The sequence below is a fragment of the Pezoporus occidentalis genome, unplaced genomic scaffold (assembly GCF_034315485.1).
Source record: "Pezoporus occidentalis ecotype Australia unplaced genomic scaffold, CSIRO_AGI_Poc_V1 ctg42, whole genome shotgun sequence".
NCBI classification, from domain to species: Eukaryota; Metazoa; Chordata; class Aves; order Psittaciformes; family Psittacidae; genus Pezoporus; species Pezoporus occidentalis.
In genome coordinates this window covers 3,484,969-3,502,215 of record NW_026915747.1, presented here as the reverse complement: position 1 = coordinate 3,502,215, position 17,247 = coordinate 3,484,969, and the positions used below count along the sequence as shown (strand labels likewise).

At 41.4% G+C, this 17,247-nt stretch overlaps 1 protein-coding gene across 1 annotated transcript; it reads left to right on the top strand.

Annotated features, from left to right (window-relative positions):
- The first annotated feature begins 13,631 nt into the window (after positions 1-13,631).
- On the top strand, positions 13,632-16,989 carry LOC134171709 (secreted frizzled-related protein 2-like). The gene is made up of 4 exons (XM_062634184.1): positions 13,632-13,984; positions 14,531-14,700; positions 15,594-15,689; positions 16,470-16,989. The coding sequence occupies exons 1-4, from the start codon at positions 13,698-13,700 to the stop codon at positions 16,778-16,780; spliced, it is 864 nt and encodes a 287-aa protein (XP_062490168.1). The 5' UTR covers positions 13,632-13,697; the 3' UTR covers positions 16,781-16,989.
- Positions 16,990-17,247: the final 258 nt, after the last annotated feature.

Here is a 17,247-nt window from a genome sequence, read left to right as displayed (position 1 = left end):
CACCGCAATGGTTTTATTTTCCCATGTGTATTCCCAGATGCATCATGACTCCTGAAAATATTATTTTCAGTATGAGGGAACTGCATGAAACATAATGTTCATGTGATACGAGATGCTCATGCAGTTTATTTGGGAAGTCAGGCCACAGATGTGAACCTTTCTCCCATTTTCCAGATTTCAAGTCAGCCACAGAACTGTTCTGATTGTAGTACTGCCACGTAATTATTTCTTACAGCATCTTGGATTTTACCAGACATCCCTGCTTTGTCCTGAAGGGCAGGATTTCAGTACGTAAGTGCAGTTGCAGTTCTCAGCCTGATTTTAAAAGCCAAAGCCAGATTGACAGTCATCAAGCATTTCTAACTTCAAGTTGAACACGGTGAGTTAACAGAGTTCTAGTAGGATATATGGGACCTTTGCCCTGAAAACCTACGTGCCCACTGACTGAGCAAGATTGTCCCATTTGTATTGGTCTTCATTGCACTGAAGACCCATCACTGATGTTGAATTTTGATAATGTGGTGTTGTGTGCCAGAAGTGGCACACAGTTTCGCTTCTTGATTATTTGGGGTTTTATCTTGGGTTTTTACAGGATAATGCTGACGTGAGTGCTAGTATGTTTCCTGCAAAATGTTTTCAGAAGAGCCACTTTGTTCTTGATTTAGAACTACCAGGTATATGAGCTGGGTGGGATTCTTTGAGCTTTCTACTTTGTGATATGCTGTTCACATACATATAGCAGATGCGTCTGATCTACTTCAGCTAAGGTTGTCAGAGAACAAAGCATCTGTTAGATGCTGTCATTCATTGGATCTTGGTATGGAATACTCCTACAGGGCATTAGATAGTCCCTAAAGGTACCGGGGGCAGAATAGAGGCTCGTAACACCTGCCATGTCTGCTGATTAATTCTCCATCTCCTCAGTATACTGTAGGGCAACTGGTTGCGTAAGCCAGATAATACCAGAAGCAGTTCCATGGACTACAGCACTCAAAATCTAAGAATTCAGAAGCATGAGCTGGAGAAAGATCAAGAGAGGAGGTTTGCATCAGGCAGGTGCTCTGAAATTCCATGGACCACCAGTTAATGAGCAGCTCTTGTGCACAGGTTATTTGCAGCGCTCTAGGATAGTAACATAATGATCTAAAAACTGCATTGCCACCTACCAACCACATAGGCATGGGAATAATGCATGCTTTTTAACTACCAGGAACAGTATCCCTCTGCAATGAGGTAAATGGGACAAAGAAAGTAATTTAAGGATTCATGATTTTTGAATGCCATTATCCTGCTTTGCAAATAGAGCTCCTTCAAACTTAACCTCATTATATTTCCATGCGGGAGTTTTCTAGTTCACCCCAAGTGAAGCACTCCACTGCTTCATGAGTAAGCAATGAGGTGCATTCCCCGGCTATGTTTGAGTGATCCAGGCATGCAATTTCTGTGATCTTCACTGAAGTATTTGAATGTGCTGTTATCCTTGAGAGGAAAAGAGGCAACTGTGAAGCAACCAAATGAAATGTAGTGAAAGAAATTGCTCAGGTCCATTTGAGAATGCTCTCCGTTTTACAGTGTGGTGTCCTGGGAGCATGTGCTTGCAGGGAGCAGGAAATGTCTCTTGCTGTGTTTGCATGGTGCCTGCAGCTATGAGGCCTCACCTGAGTGACAGTCATGATACTGACAACCAGACTGCCACCTCATCCAATTCAGTCTGACATTAATGGGGAATTCATTCTTATTATTGTTATTATTATAACAGTAATATTATCATGGGTTATAACAGTAAAATTACAGTGCTCAGAGGGGCATTCAGTCCCCTGGGGGCCTGGGCCAAGACAGCTTTTTTCCAGGTATTTTAAGAGACCCATTTGTACATGACAAGTGGTCCTGCTGCCAGGTAGTGCCACTTTGGCAGGTGTCCAACCACTTTGCTGTTCCTAGGAAACTCCTTCTGGTTTTGGGTTTGAATCAAGGTTGAATTTCCTTTTTCACAGGCACAGCAGTGTGCTGCTGTAAGGAGAGAAAATATGGCCAAGAAGTGTAACCAGAAAAACATTAACGCAAGTTTTCTCTGAAGCAAGCCCACTTCAAGATCTAGGATAACATTATCAAGTAAGGGTCAGTTACAAGGAATCAAAATTGCTACTCAGGAAGAATCCTGAACCATGGCTGGAGTAACCAAGTATTTTTGGTTAGAGTTTGAACTCTTAAGAAGAATCCCAAGAAGACTTTTAGTTTAATGCAGAAAATTAACATAGTATAAGCTTTGAATAAAGAGGAAGTATGACTGGTGCACAAATGTCTGCTCCTTTTTAAGAACACATTTGCATATTGATGAAGGAAGCACAACTCTGCAGGGAACTTCCATGGAAAGCATCCTTCAGAGGTGTAGGTTCAGCTAGAAATATATGTGTTGTTCCATCTTGTTGAACAAGATGATCAAATCAGGCGTATGTTTGATTCCATTTGAATGATTACATTAAAGGTAAGGTGTCTTCAGTGAGTCTGTTAACTAGGGTTCTTCATTCTGGATTTCCAGGCAAAAATGTAGCCACAGGGAGATCCATCTCAGGGGTTCATCATAGTCCAAAGAGTCTCAATCTGTTCATATCATTACTACTGTCAGCACAGTTTACCTAGGTGATTACAAGTTCCTTTGTGTATTTGTCTTATCATGCAGGTTTATGTTATTTTTCTTCATGTGGTACCTTTTTCATTGAGGGCAATGACTAAGTCTTCCCTAGGAATGTGTTAGGATGTTTTTACCAGAAGAGATTACTCCTTCCCCCAAGCTCTTGAAGAAGGGGGCACCAATGTGATCACTACAAGGCAGAGTTTAGAGCATGAAAGAACCTGTGTCATGGTTGTGGTATCTGAAATGGTTTGCTGTAAATGCTATAGATCCTTCTCCCCACATCTGTCAAAGCTGCCTTTGACTGTTCCTTGTGTTCTGGCTTTTTGGCTGAGACCCAGTCCCTTTTGCAGCTGGGGGTGCTCTGGGGTTGCACATGCAAGCCTGTGGGAGCTGTTGGACATGTGGGCTCTGCACTAGGAAAGTCACCAGGGGTAGTGTTTCCAGGTGCTGACCTGCCTGCTCTGCAAAATCACTAACACAGCTATGGCCCAAGGCAGCTGCAGTCTTCCTGCAACTCCCCCAGCACAGCTGAAGAGCTGACCGGGGTCAGATGATGCTCCTAAGGGCAGTGGGATGCTATCAGCCAGCTTTAGAGGGCAAGAGGCTTTCCTAGCACGGGGTTGGGCAGTTTCTTGCCAGCTGGAGTTCTCAGATTCAGCAAACTGCTCCAGGCATGGTTAATTTACTAGCACAGACATGGGCGCAGAGCCAGCAGGGGCTGGAAAATTGGGCTCACCCCAAAGTGATGGGTGTGTATACTGCAATGTCTCTGTGCTGTTGTCCTCTGGCCATAAGATAATACAAACACAGCGTTTGTGCAGTAGCTGTTTAGGAAAGCATGATGCTGAGCTCTGCTGTAGGGGTTGTGGGAGCATCTCTGGGGGCTCCCAGAGGTTTGGCCGCCAGGTCTGGGAGCCAGCTCTGCGCTGGTGCAGCCACAGGCAGCCCCTTCCCCGTGGAGACCCTAGGGGCAGGCTCCCAGACACTGCAGGGCCAAACCCTGGCCAGGGGAGCTGCTCCTTACTGAAGCTCCCGCCTTGCCCCTGCCTGAGCTGCAGCTCCCCACAGCTGTGTGCCCGGCCAGGGATCCCTCTCAGCCACCACCACCTGCGGGCTGATGTCCCAGCCTGGCCTGTCCCCATCCCTGGGGATCCACACACATCCAAGGCTGCGGCTGTCCCTGGCTGCCTCCCACCTTCTGCCCTGACCTAAATATGGTGTTTTACTTTAAATTAAGGTCAGGTTGAAACGATTTATTGGCAATGCTCCAAAGTAAAATGGAATCAGTACATATTTTCACTGCCATTTGGCAAATCTACTGTAAGTGACTGTGATTCCCTATTTGTTATTAACAGGATTTGGACTAAATAAGTGCCATAACATGATTTGCCCTAATGAAGTTTTTCCATACATGATGCATTTGTGGCAAAAGTAATGATGAGATAGGAAAGAAAGTAACTTCAAGAGAGCACAGATTTCCTTTAAACAAAGAAAAGACAATGCAGGAGGGTATTTCAAAATTATTACTAATCCCTTAAATAAACACTCAGACTTGTCAGAGCGGGGTAAAACTGCAGCAGTGAGAATACTGTGAATGCTGAGATCAAGCCCTGCTTGCTGGCTGAGCAGGAGGGCTAAGTCACCAGGGATACAAATAAACTGTGGGTCCCATGTCACGTTACAGTCTTTGACATGACTTCCCTTATGGCTTCCAAACACTCTGGTAATGCTGTAAACTAAAAATTGCTGAATTATCAGGTGTGAAACTATGGTTGCACAAAAACAAATGAGTATTTGGAGACTCTCTAAAATGAGTGGGATTCTCTTCACAAACATCTCACTACAACTATAATTACTATAGCTACTCAGTATTGCCATTTAAAATCTCTAAAACAGAACATTAACTACTTTTGCTTAGGTTTCCCAATGAATTGTATAGCTTTTTATGTTTTATGGCTGGCTTAGTGGTTTTGATCACCTGGATTTGATGAGATTAGTGTTATGAACGTAGTGCATGTCTTCCAGATTTTGAATTGCTTTCCATAGCTTGCGTTTGGCACCATTAAAGTACTTTGAGATATAAATTATTTATGTAAAGGGAAAATTCACTTTGCACTGTAACCTCAGATTTTAGCAGAGGGGTAAGCACGACCTCCCATGAGAAAATGCTCAGGAAAGGCTGAAGAGCTGAGCTGAGCATGCAGAGAGCATCACTGTGCCCCCAAAACTGACTTGCCTTAATATGCCAAATTCATACCATAGGATGCGTGAGGGCTCTCCTAGGATTAATAAATTCTTCTCTAATATGGTAATGTGACATCACCAGCTGATTCGGGTATCCTTGTGATCAGTTAGTAGGTTTAAAGAAGACTAAATCTCTTTCTTCTTGTCCAGCGAAGTTATGCCTTAAAAAACATGGGCATGTCAGTGAGGCTGGTTATAAAGGGTCTGTACCAGAAATGGTCCTTTCCTCTTGGAAAGGAGAAAAATAAAACTTGGAAGTACACAGAATCTGAAGCACCAGTTACCCTCATTTTTCTGTGTTAGCTTTGTCTATTCAAGCAGTGTTCTTAGCACATAAATCAAATGCCACTTATCCTTAAAAAAAGAAATAACCAAGTGAACGTTCTCACATGTGTGGGCATGGACCCAAGCTGGCTTCTCCCACTGGAGTTCAAGGAGGGAACAGCTGTGTAAGGACACCAGTAAGCACAGGGAGAGAAGTTGTTCCCTTTAAAGCTCGGCATATGCACCTGCAGCATCCCTTGCTAGAGCCAAGAAGTTAGGTTGAAGGTGTTTCCTCAGCCAGCTGTACAGCAGGGCAAAGTACCTTCCATACTGAATCCTCTTTTTAATTTCATGTTCCCAACCGAAATATTTCTATATAACCTCCTGAAAGATAATTCACCAAAAAGAGTCAGTCTTACTCATATCAAGGTATGCCATGAGAACCATACTGACATCAATAGGATGTATTGTAACACTCAGCAGAAGCAAAACAGGCAGAATTTTGGCTTTCAAGGTATAATAATTGGTTAAGAAACTGTCATTACCTTCTTTGGGTACAGGATCAGCCTGTCAATAACTCCAGTACTTCTGTCTCATTTTCATAGAACATCAGGAAGAAAAGTACTACATAGCATAAGCGAGGATGGCAAAAACTGATGAGGGAAAAAAAGGGAAAAGAAATACAGAGCATTTCCCCACACAGCCAAATGCTCAGGTTGGTGTCACTCCCTGGGTGTACTTTGTAAAAGTATTTTTCTCTCTCAGCAAACAAAACAAGCCCTAGTACATTTAACGTTAGTGATGCTGTAGTAGAGATGTAACAAGGCTTACAAGGAGCGGTGATAACTTTTATCAGACAGACATTACAAGGGCGAAAAAAGCTGAAGAAGCTGCCAGGCAAACATGCTCCTTTTAAGGTCTGAAATTAGAGCTGCAATCACAAATCTTTTGTCTCTGGATGCTCCTGAGTCTAATTTCAAAATACCTTCCCCTCTAAACTATTTGCCCCTCTGTGTTTTCCATAATGAAAAGAGTCTCCTGTGGATACAGTTATCAATCTCTGCAGTCAGCATGAAACCCTTAATGCTATTTAGAGAATGAAAATGGTTCCTAAGAAAAAAAACAAACAAAAAACAAACAAAAAAACCAAGCAAAACAAAACAAGTCCCTCCTGATTAATTTTAAATTTGATTATTTGTCTGGTTCTCCCTCCCTCAGGGAGGGAGAATTAAAGCACAGTTTTAAAGATGGTTTAGGTACTGTTTGATTTTGAGGCATTTCTAAATGATTGCTCTTTATTTTGTCCTTATTTATTCAGCTCTTGCTGATGTGTAGCTATTTAGGATGGATTCATCTCCATTTCATTTCCTGGTAGCATCACTAGAAGAAAATGATTACCCTGGGATGAAGGTAAAGGGCTGTGAAAGCCAAATGACATTACAACATTTCACAGGCAGGCCACGCATGGTCTGCATTCAGATTAGCAAACGGGTGATGGAGTCATGAACCCTCTAATCCTGGTCTGCAGGCTGAAGGGCTCTGCCCATGTTTTTAAATCCAAATAGGATTTAATCATTAGGGTGGAGACTTCTTTATCTGTGAACTTCTTTGCAAGATAGGGTAATAGAAACCAAATGTCTTTGATCTCAACAGAGGTGATGTGTGCAGCATAAGCCACAGTGAAAGGGAAGGAACCAGAGCATACAGAGCATTCCCCTACACAACAGAGTGTTCAGGTTGGTATTACTCTCTGGATGTATTTTGTAAAAACATTTTTCTCTCTCAGCAAACAAAAGAGCTCTCCTGTCCTAGTACATTTAACATTAGTAATGCTGTAGTAGAGATGTAACAAGGCTTATGGAGAGTGGTGATAGCTTTTGTCAGACAGACAACCAGGGGAAAAAGGCTGAAGAAGCTGTCAGGCAAACAAAGCCTAGGCTGCTATGTACTGTTATAACATCAGATACTGAGAGCCTTTCCTCCTGGTGGCTGGGGTATATAGAAGTTAGATGGAAAGTACCTCCAAGCAACTTAAAAGGGATGGGCTGGAGTCAGCAGAGCACTCATCCACGGTTTTATGTGCTTAACTGATAGAGCTATCTCCAGTGACAGCCAGAAGCCAGACATAATTTTCAAGACTTAATGTGTTTCCGTCTTATCTTGATGATCAGTATACATGCCACAGACAACGAAAGCATCAGGGGGAGCAGACAAGATGACCCTGTTTACTTTCTCAATGGACTACAAATAGTTGGTATGTACTTGCTGTTTACTTGTAGCCCAAACAGCTGTTCCCCTTCTACTTACAGAACAGCCTTGAGTCTACTTGTACTCCCTTTTGTTCACACAGGTTTGGAAATGATTTGGTGTGCTCTCCATTTAGCCTCAGTTTATATTTCATTTAGAGCTGCTCATTATGGAGCTGTACGAGGGGCACTCAGCTATGATAGAAATTTGATAGAGAAAAAAACAGCACCAGCCCAGTTGCCAAAAGACTGCCCAAACTGCTGAAGTCTAAAAGACACAGGAGCTTTTCTGCAGAGCAAGAATTGTGCCTGAAATATGTGAAACTCCATTTGTCAAATGGTTCTTCTTCCACAAAATGAAATCAGAGCAAAACTAAATTGAAACCTGGTAAAACTGACTAAAAACTAAAAAGACAAATAGGCAGAGTCAGCCCTACCAGCAAATCAATACCAATTGAAAAGAAAAATCCTAAGAATTTTAATTTTTTACCTGGGGTTAAACAGAGAAGAGTGGCTATTACTACTGGCTCTCTGTGGAAGGTGCTCACCTGGTACATGATCAATAGTGTAAAACCCTAAATGCAGACAGATTTTGCTCCCACATGAAAGCCATCATTTGGAATTTGCTTGCCCCTGGATCAAAACCAACACCATTGAGCCTGCTGCACTGCTCATGATTGAAGAGCAAAATTCCACTTTCTTAATGACCACCATGTCAGGGCTTCTCTCCCCCTTTCAGCTGCTTTGAACAGCTTCACACAGCATTCAGCCAATACAGTGTTTACCATAAGGCCCTGCTGTGCAGCACACCGGGTATGGCTTGAATGCAGTTTTGTGAGCCACTAGTAAGTTAATACAGGATTTCAGTTCTTCCCCTGAAGTCACTTTACACAACTTGCCCTGCTCTGCAGTGACAAAAGCGTTGCTGAGCTGGAGACCTGAAAGCTGAATGGGTCAATGAATATTGTAATGGCAAAACTCAAGAGTTGTATGCCTGTGTTAGCTGCTAGCTGGTTAGCAAGTCTTCTAATCTCCCTATGCCCTTCTTCCATCCCTGACTTACTTGGCCTGCTTAGGAAATGTTACTTACCCAGGTTTTGTATAGTATTCAGGACACTCTTATGCCTTTAGGTGACACTGATGGAATCTTCGTGGGCACTCACATGCCTCATCCCTGCTCTTGTAGCATCTGGATACTTTATATTCAAGCACATTTAATTTCCAGCATGCCTCTGGCACTGTTAACCAGGACAGGCTGTATGTGGGGGAGTACAATGCAGTGGGGTTAAAGCTTCCACAGCAAGCTTCTGGCAGGGTCAAAAACTAAGTCTGGGATACTCAAAGCACTGACTTTCTCTTTAACTATTAAAATAAACTTCCCTGTCAGTTAATCGATTGACAGTAATAAGGACAGAGCTCAGCATGCCAGAGAAGTGAGCCTTTAACAATTTGCATTACAGATTTATAAGAAAATACATTATTCCTGTCCTTTAAAAATTAAAGCAACGCTAAAGCCATTGAGACAAATTAACAAGGCCTCTTCAAAACCATTTTATGACTTTTCATCTGCTGTTTTACACATACCATCGTGGCCTAATTGTTTTTTCATAAAGCAAAGGGCACGTTATGAAATAAACCCTGCCCTGCTGCATAAGGATGCTGGTGCAGCAAAGCTGTCATCAGAGTGAGACCTTCTCTCCACAGTCTTCTTTTGTGACCTTCTTTTGTGGGGACATGGTTATGGGCTTTGATCCTTGTCTGAGAGCTTTGCACCTCTGCAATTAGACTCCAGATTAAAATGACTCCAGCTGAATATTGCAACAGATGTCAATAATGCTTAGATTAAAACCAAAAATGCCTACATCTGCTAGTTGGCTCTCAAACCCCTACTTTCTTTGAAGAAAAAATCAGTCCCATTTCTTACTGGTGTCTGATGGGTGGCTCCTGCTTAATCTCTCTCTGTCTCTCTGGTAACAGTAAAAGGAGTCAGCACAGAGGTGGTGGGCAGGGAGTGAGCCTCCAGCTGCTCTTCCTGTTATCAGAGTCCATCAGCAGGTGACTGTTGCTCATACCCAGGAACAATAAATGCAGCCAGTGGTCAGGGGAACAACCACACAGCTTTCTTCAGAAGCCTCAAAGGGCATTAGCTGGACTCCCTCTTTCCATTTTCTCTAAACCTCAGGTCTTATATTATATGCTGTCTGTGCAAAACGTATGCAGAGGTTGCAATTTTTGTGATAGTTTGCTAAACTAGTCTTTTTTTTGTCAGTTTAGACAGTCTTTATTCAGGCAACCCTCTACACACATATATCACTATGACTAGAAATACTGTGTCCCCACCAGCTTTTGTGTAATATGAATGTTTAGCTGGTGTGGCAACAATAAATCAGTTTACTGTTCCCAAGAGCGAGCTGTGTGCATATTTGCCCAATGTTTTTTTCCACACCATGTCAATGAGCAGCTGAGAGTTTGCAAAAAAGGTGACTCTATGGCACAGCAACATGTGTGCTGCAGCTCATGCCCTGCTGAGGAGATAGTATCTGACTGAATTGAAGCAATGGCAACCTACTTTACATGTTCATTTTTAATAACTGCTCTGCAAGACTCCTGCTAAAAATGATAAATGACTTGCTTCAAACAAAGCTTCAAGGTAACATCTGCTTATGAAGAACATTGAAATAATTAAGCCTAAACAGAAGCACAGCCAAAGTCTTTCCCATGCTTAAAAGTGTTTATGAGTGTAGCAATGTCAAATCGCCAGATTCCTTGGTAAATGATGACACAGAAAATGGCACAGGGAAAGGTATGCAACCCAGCTAACATCTGGAACCCAGCAACTGTCAGAAAAGAAAAGGATCAGAAGCTCCCATAAATGATGTTCTTTCCTGACAAAAAAAAAACTAACAAAAATGACTGACTGACAGGTAATGCTCTGGTTTCAGCTCCAGCTTAGCCCAATGCACTCACAGGTGTCCAGCAAAGGCCTTTGTGCACATTTTGTTCTCAGAGTTGGTGTTGATTCTTGAGCCCTCAAGTGAGCCTCGGAATTCCTGACAAATGCATAGTCTTGCTGTTGCTGGGTGAATGGCTACTCTGGTCAAAACTGCAAGGAAACAAGAAAAACAGAAGCAAAGCCATTCAGAAGACTTGCCATTCTTCTGATAGCCTTCACACCCTCGAGTCCTCTAGGCTCTCCACTGAAGCACCATGCCAGACATGGCCCAGCAGTAGCGTGCACCTCCTTCCTGACCCACTGGTCCAAGGAGGGTCTTTGAAGGCCTCAAGCCTCCAAAGATACCACTGTACTCATATGGAGATTCTCCTTAACATTACAAAATGATGACCCAGTGAAAGTCAGCTCACCAAAAGCAAAACACCAAAAAATAGCTGACCTTCTTTGAGACCTAAAAAAATCTTTAAGGTACAGCTCTGCAGTGGCTCATAAATGACCTAGCCCCTGTGAAGCCCTGGTAGGAAACTGACTCAGATACACGGTTATTTATTTCTAAGACAGTTCCTATGGAGACCAATTTGTCAGGAGAGGCATTAGCTCTTATTAGATCATTTTCATCTCACACTCTCTAGTTTGAGACGTGTCTCTTTCTGTCCATCAGTGGTGGCCTAGAGGGAGATCTCAGAGTCAAATCTGCTGTGTCACAAGGCAGCACTCCTGGTCTGGGGTACAGCCAGAGCTTGACCTGGCACAGGGTGGTTTGCAAGGCATGCCATGGTGGGAAGTGGCACAGCAAGGCCCTCAGCAGCACAATACCACCTCATTATTTGGAGTAATAGAGCTGACTCAGGTTTTAGGATCAATCAAGTTTTCTTGTAGGCTGTGAAGCAGTGACAGAGAAAAACATCTAAATAATTGAGAGACCATATACTCTTTCTTAGTATATATTTTATACCACTTGGGAATGTGCATGCAATACCATGTCCTACATGCAGCAGAAGGGTTTCCTTCTCCAAAGATCTTGCTTTCAGACAGCAATCAGATGAGAAAAGTATTACAAAAGAATACTCTTAGGGTCAGAGAGGAATTTGATTAACTTCATAGAATTGCGAGGTGACCTGGTAAAGATGTCAGCAATGTAAATGGATGCAGAAGCCTGCTGGAGAAGGGGGATGGAGACCTGTTTCACTCCATTGGAGTCAATGCTGAAGTGACGCTCAGGTGAGAGACATCAGGGTGTCTGCTCTGGAGCCTGTGAGAGCTGAGCTCTGCGCCCTGGGCAGCCATGCCTGTGCATAGGAGGTGAGGCTTACGGTTTCGCTCTGACTGTGGTGAGAACCAGATGACACCAGGCAGCCATTCAAAGCAGCTGCTCAGCTGGCTGGGCATGAGGGTCTGCCCTCTCGCTGTGCTGAATAGCTTCGTGCCATCACTTTGTTGCAGAGTGGTAGCAAGGGCAGCTATGCGAAATTGTGTCCCCCAGGGATACCTGCATAGACTTAGCAAGAACAGGGCTTTTACTGAGTTTTAGTCAGGCTCTTCAACTTCTTACGGAATACATTGAGCACCTGGCAAAGGGATGCTACCATAAGGCCTAAATTGGCCTGGTATTCAGTTCCTTTGCTTTGAAGTGAGATAACAGATACAGAGAAACCACATTTATAGGAAAAAATACAGAGCTGGCAACAAAAGATGAAAATAAAAACTAACAATTCTCTTAAATACAGCTTTACTGTATACTGGAACCTTGCATGCTGTCATTTTTTCTGACTTAAACATAATTTTCCCATACATAATTTAAACTATAATTTCCCCAGTAGCTTAGAGTAAAGAAAACAGCTAAGGAGTCATTGGCGGGGCTTTGTCATTTGTTTCGAAGATGCTAGGATTAATAATCTAACATTTAGGTATAAACATTTACATGATATGTAGCACATTGCTAAATGTGCTACATCTAGGTATAAGCACAAAAAGGTGCTGTTTCTGAAAACCTGTATTTCAATCAAGCATCAGTAATACTGGCTGATACACTACTATGAACATACTCATTTTAGTCTAATAGTCAAGCCAGGTATTTTACAGTTTACATTTAATATCTGAACATTTCTGTTAATAAAAATGTAATAAGAAATGGAAATAAAAATTAACATCCACAGCCAACTGGAAAACTGTTTTCATCAAATGAGAAATTTTCCACAAAATGTTTTGTTTAAATATTCAACTATTTTAACTCATGATCTGACTTTTCTATTCACAATAGGCAAACTGCATATTACCTCTGTCACCTTAAGTGATTGCAAAGCTTGTAGCAGAACTGTTTGTCAGTACTATATTAAGAACAGTAGTGAAGTACTCAGTAATTCTGTTAACTTTTCATTAAGAAACTGAACACTACTTTTTTTTTGTTTGTTTGCTTCTGTACACTTCTGGTATAGGTGCTTTCACACAGCTGGATATAATAATAATTTATTAATAAATAGGTGAAACACTGCATTATTTGAGTAATTTTAGTGTAGCCAGTTTAATTTGAAATAATAATAGTGTTTTTCCGTATGTATACTGCCTTTTCACGCTGAACATATACTGATAGCCGCAAGAGTCCTACAATATTAAATCCACACTGAACTTGGATAAATAAAAGATGTAAGCTCTGTAGCCATCTGGTAGGCACATACCCCAATCAGTAAAACAATTCTCTGTTTTCAGGTCTATTAAAATTAATACAAGTTAGGACCTTTAGGTTAGGCATGTAACAGGATAGGGATCCAAATTTCCAGACAAAACACTTGGTTAGTAGTGGGAGGCTACCTCTTTTATAGTGCTTGACCAGAGAAAGTATCTCTTCTACATTGTAAAACAGTGGAAGAGACACAGGCAATTAGCACAAGCAAAACATTTTCACTTGATAAGTCACTCTACACTGTTTTTTTCTGCCCTGTCAGCAGTGTCTGAAAACAAAGGAGACACAGCAGCCCCAGGAGACAGCTTGTCTGCCCAACCATTTTTCTGGGGATCTCTTAATTTGTATTAGAAAACACATAGCAAAGCTTCTAGGTGTCAAAATTTAATATGCCACATAGCATGCTGCAGCCATTGACACCATGGGACACGTGAAAGTCTATACCAAATCTGCGTCTTTAGGGAATATACTCTATACCTTGTCTCCACCTCCCTGGTTATCACAACAACCCCTTGAATAGGCAATAAGACCTGGTCTTGTCTCAAGTGATTTGATAAGCAGTTGATAACCACAGTTCATTAAACTCTTGGGATATATAAGCCACAAGGTTTCAACATACCCTGGAGCTTAGAGGCTTGACAGCTGCCTGCTCAGCAGCCCAGGAGTCACTGGAAGATGTTCTTGACTGCAAAAATACTTGTTTTTACTGTGAATGGTTTATTCAGAGTGGCAATGGGCTTTGACATTGGATTATCCACGAAATGCGTAGTGATACCCAAGGAGATGGGCATGTGCCACAAGATTGGATACTCTGAAATGAGGCTTCCCAACCTGATGGGACACACCAGCATGGCCGAGGTTATCCTAAAATCCACCACCTGGCAGCACCTTGCACACACGGACTGTCACCCTCACGTGAGGACATTCCTGTGCTCCCTGTTCGCACCCATCTGTTTAGATACGTAAGTACCACAGCACAGTACAGAACTCCAGCTTTTATTTGCCAGAACGGGGATCAAATGAAATGAATGTTTATCATAATCCAAAGGCACTCTCCACTTTTTCTAAAGTAATTCTAACTTTTCTGTACTTATCAGAAAGACAAGTACTGAAAGCATGTTCTACTTCCACTTCAGTTTTCCTTCGGAAAATGAATGTTGTTGTCAAGGGATATCATGTTTTATTCTGTTATAGTTGAAACTTTATTCTTGTTAATTTAGGGTTGAAGCACCTATTGTGAATAGAATCAGCCTCACGCTGACACTTTGCCCAGGTTGTAATAAAAAGAACTTTAAAAACTGTGACTTAATCCTGTAAGCTCAGTGAAGTCCATATTACAAACCACTCACATAGTTTGCACAGTTGCCATTTCTTGAACTATAGTATTATTGAAAGATGCTAAATATCAGTGCAGATGTTGCACTTTGCACAAAAACCACTGTTGAAATAGTTTCTGTTATCACTGAGCGAGTTTAAGTGATTCAGCCTAGTATTTCCTCTGGCCACAGGTTCATTCATCCTTGTAGGAGTATGTGTGTTGCCGTCCGTGACAGCTGTGCCCCTGTGCTTGCCTGCCATGGACACCTCTGGCCTGGCAGTCTGGACTGCGATCGATTCCCTGCAGATGAGGACATGTGCCTGGCATCTCTCACAAAGGAATACAAATACTCACACAAAGGTAGCTGGAAAATGGTGGAGGAGAGCGTGGTGCTCTTCTGTGTTCCTGGGAATCATGTTCATACAAGGAACACTGTTCCCAGGCAGTCTGTGATTTTATAAGTGGTCATGTCTATCTGTACGGTTCATGCAGATGGCAGGGGAAAGTGCTAGTACTTGTAGCATGAGCTGCAGCAGAGCTCAGATGGGGTAAATCAGCATCACTTCAAAAAAAGAAAGTGTAGATAGTCTATGCTCAGATAGTGGAGGAAGGCACTTATCACCCTGCACTCCAATGGGCAGTATCATACCCATGGCAGCACACTGATTTATTCTGAAGTCTATAGAGACTTAGCAATGGCTCTTATCACAAATAATTTTACATATACAATAAACTGATTCTCAGATCATCTTAGAAAAGTTGGAATGATTTATTATCTGATTTTTAATATTTTTTTAGGGGAACCGGAGATCTCATGATAACAGCGTTCAACTATTCAGATACTCAGGCTTGTTAACTTCTATGGAAAAGAATAGGATTCAGTTGCTACTAGCACACCCAAATTCATGTGTTCACAATCCTAATGCAGCTGCATCCAGAATCAGACAAAATCAGCCACCTAACCCCTTTCCCACCCACTGTAGCGGTATTAAAAATAATACTGTATTTGTTACTGTATTTGATGTTGATAATTGAAATTGTCAGTTCAAACAAGACTGAATGCACACGGAAAATGAAACTTTTTCATCCCTTGCCAAGTTTTCAGAGGAGTGTGTAGACTTTCTGTGTTATCACTGACCAGTTGTGTATTTTCTCTGTCATCCCTGTGGTTAAACAGTAGGCTCTTAGGCTTTGACAGCAGAAAATTAAACCAAAAGTTTTTAAAACATAACCATGATTTTATCATTTCTCAGCAGTCCTACCAAAGCCTGCCTGCCAGACCTGCCCAGCAGTGGAGGAATTCTTTACACACAAAAGAGTTCTTGAAGTTTTCTGTGACAGTAACTTTGGTAAGTCCTTGCTAATATGGCTGCTATTAAAGAGAATAACAACTCTCCTTCTAAAATGCTTTGAAATTAGGATTACAATAATGACAGTTTCTGCTGTAATTTCAAAGGATTAAGAGTTTGGCTCTTAACTTTGAATTGTTTTTCAGAATATGTTCTTTCAAATCATAATATAAGGAGGATTTATTTTGCATGAAAGATTCATCAATGATCTAGTTTACAACTAAACAGCTCTTCTGTTCTTGTTTAGTTGGCTACACTGTAGAAAAACATGCTTTATGGAAAATATTTCTGGCAAAAGCTGCCAAATAAGCAGGTTTGCCTTTTATTAGTGGTTAAACCACAACTAAAGCTTTGGTATTTCACTAGTGAACAGTATGTCGTTGATATTTGTGTGTATGAGTTTTTCATAACACAAAGCTCACTGAGGAGACTCAGAAAATCAAATCAGTAAAAGAAATTCTTACTTGTGATACAAAACCAACACCAACAGCTTTCAATATCTAATTACCCAGAAAGCCTGACATACAAGGTGATGGTAAAAATAAATTACTTCTGTGAAAATATTTTTGCTAGTTGCCTAATTCAACAAAAAAGATCTTTACTGCACACCTTTATTTTTAAACATTTTAAAATGTATACCGCTGCTAGAGAAGGCCTTGCCATACTCTATCAGCATAAATTATGACAGTATTTTTAAGGAATCATCCTGCTTTCATTGGTAGTGTTTCTTTTGGCATGCAAACAAATGGAGTTACTCACGTGTTTCCTTTTTTTCCTTAGCAGTGAAAGTAAAGCTGTCCAAGAAGAGAACAGTATTTGACGACCAAGAGTATAACATTGAATGCCAAGTGGAATTCATTACCCAGGGCTCACTCTTGCCTTATGAAACTCAGAATATGATACAGCAGTGGCTGCTTATCAATGAAAACTGTACACAGAGGATGACTCCAACCCATCGTCCCATGGTGTATCTCCTTGTGGGGAATATTGAAGAGGGCATCATTTTAGTAAAACAGGTTTATCGATGGCAGAGGAGGGACTCCCAGCTGACTTTGGCCACTCAGAAATGGAGATACCATAAATGCCTGTAAATACTTATCACATTATTTGTAAAAAGATGATTATGCTTCTCATAACAAACTTATCTTGTAAATAGGAATGTATTATAAGTGGAATGTAAAGTCTTAATGTCTTTTAAAATGGTATTATAAGTTGAACTTAAAGCCCAGTGTTATCAGGCCTCCTTTCTGTAGTGTTACAGCTAATCACATGAAGTTTGAACTTAGCCAATCATGTATAAATGTTTATCGCAAAAAAAATTTTTACTATGCGCAAAACCTAGCATAAAACACTTGTAATCCAGCTGACTATCTTAAATATATATTTCTATACCATCTGTTCTGCCATTTTCTCCAGTTACCTAAATTTTCCCTTGCTTAATGTTTCATTAATCCACATCATTTTCTCACATTATTTTAAAGTAAGGCAGCCCTCTGCTGGTCGCTTTTGCCAGGATCAAAGTAAAATAAATAGGAATAAGTAACTAAACACGATGTAG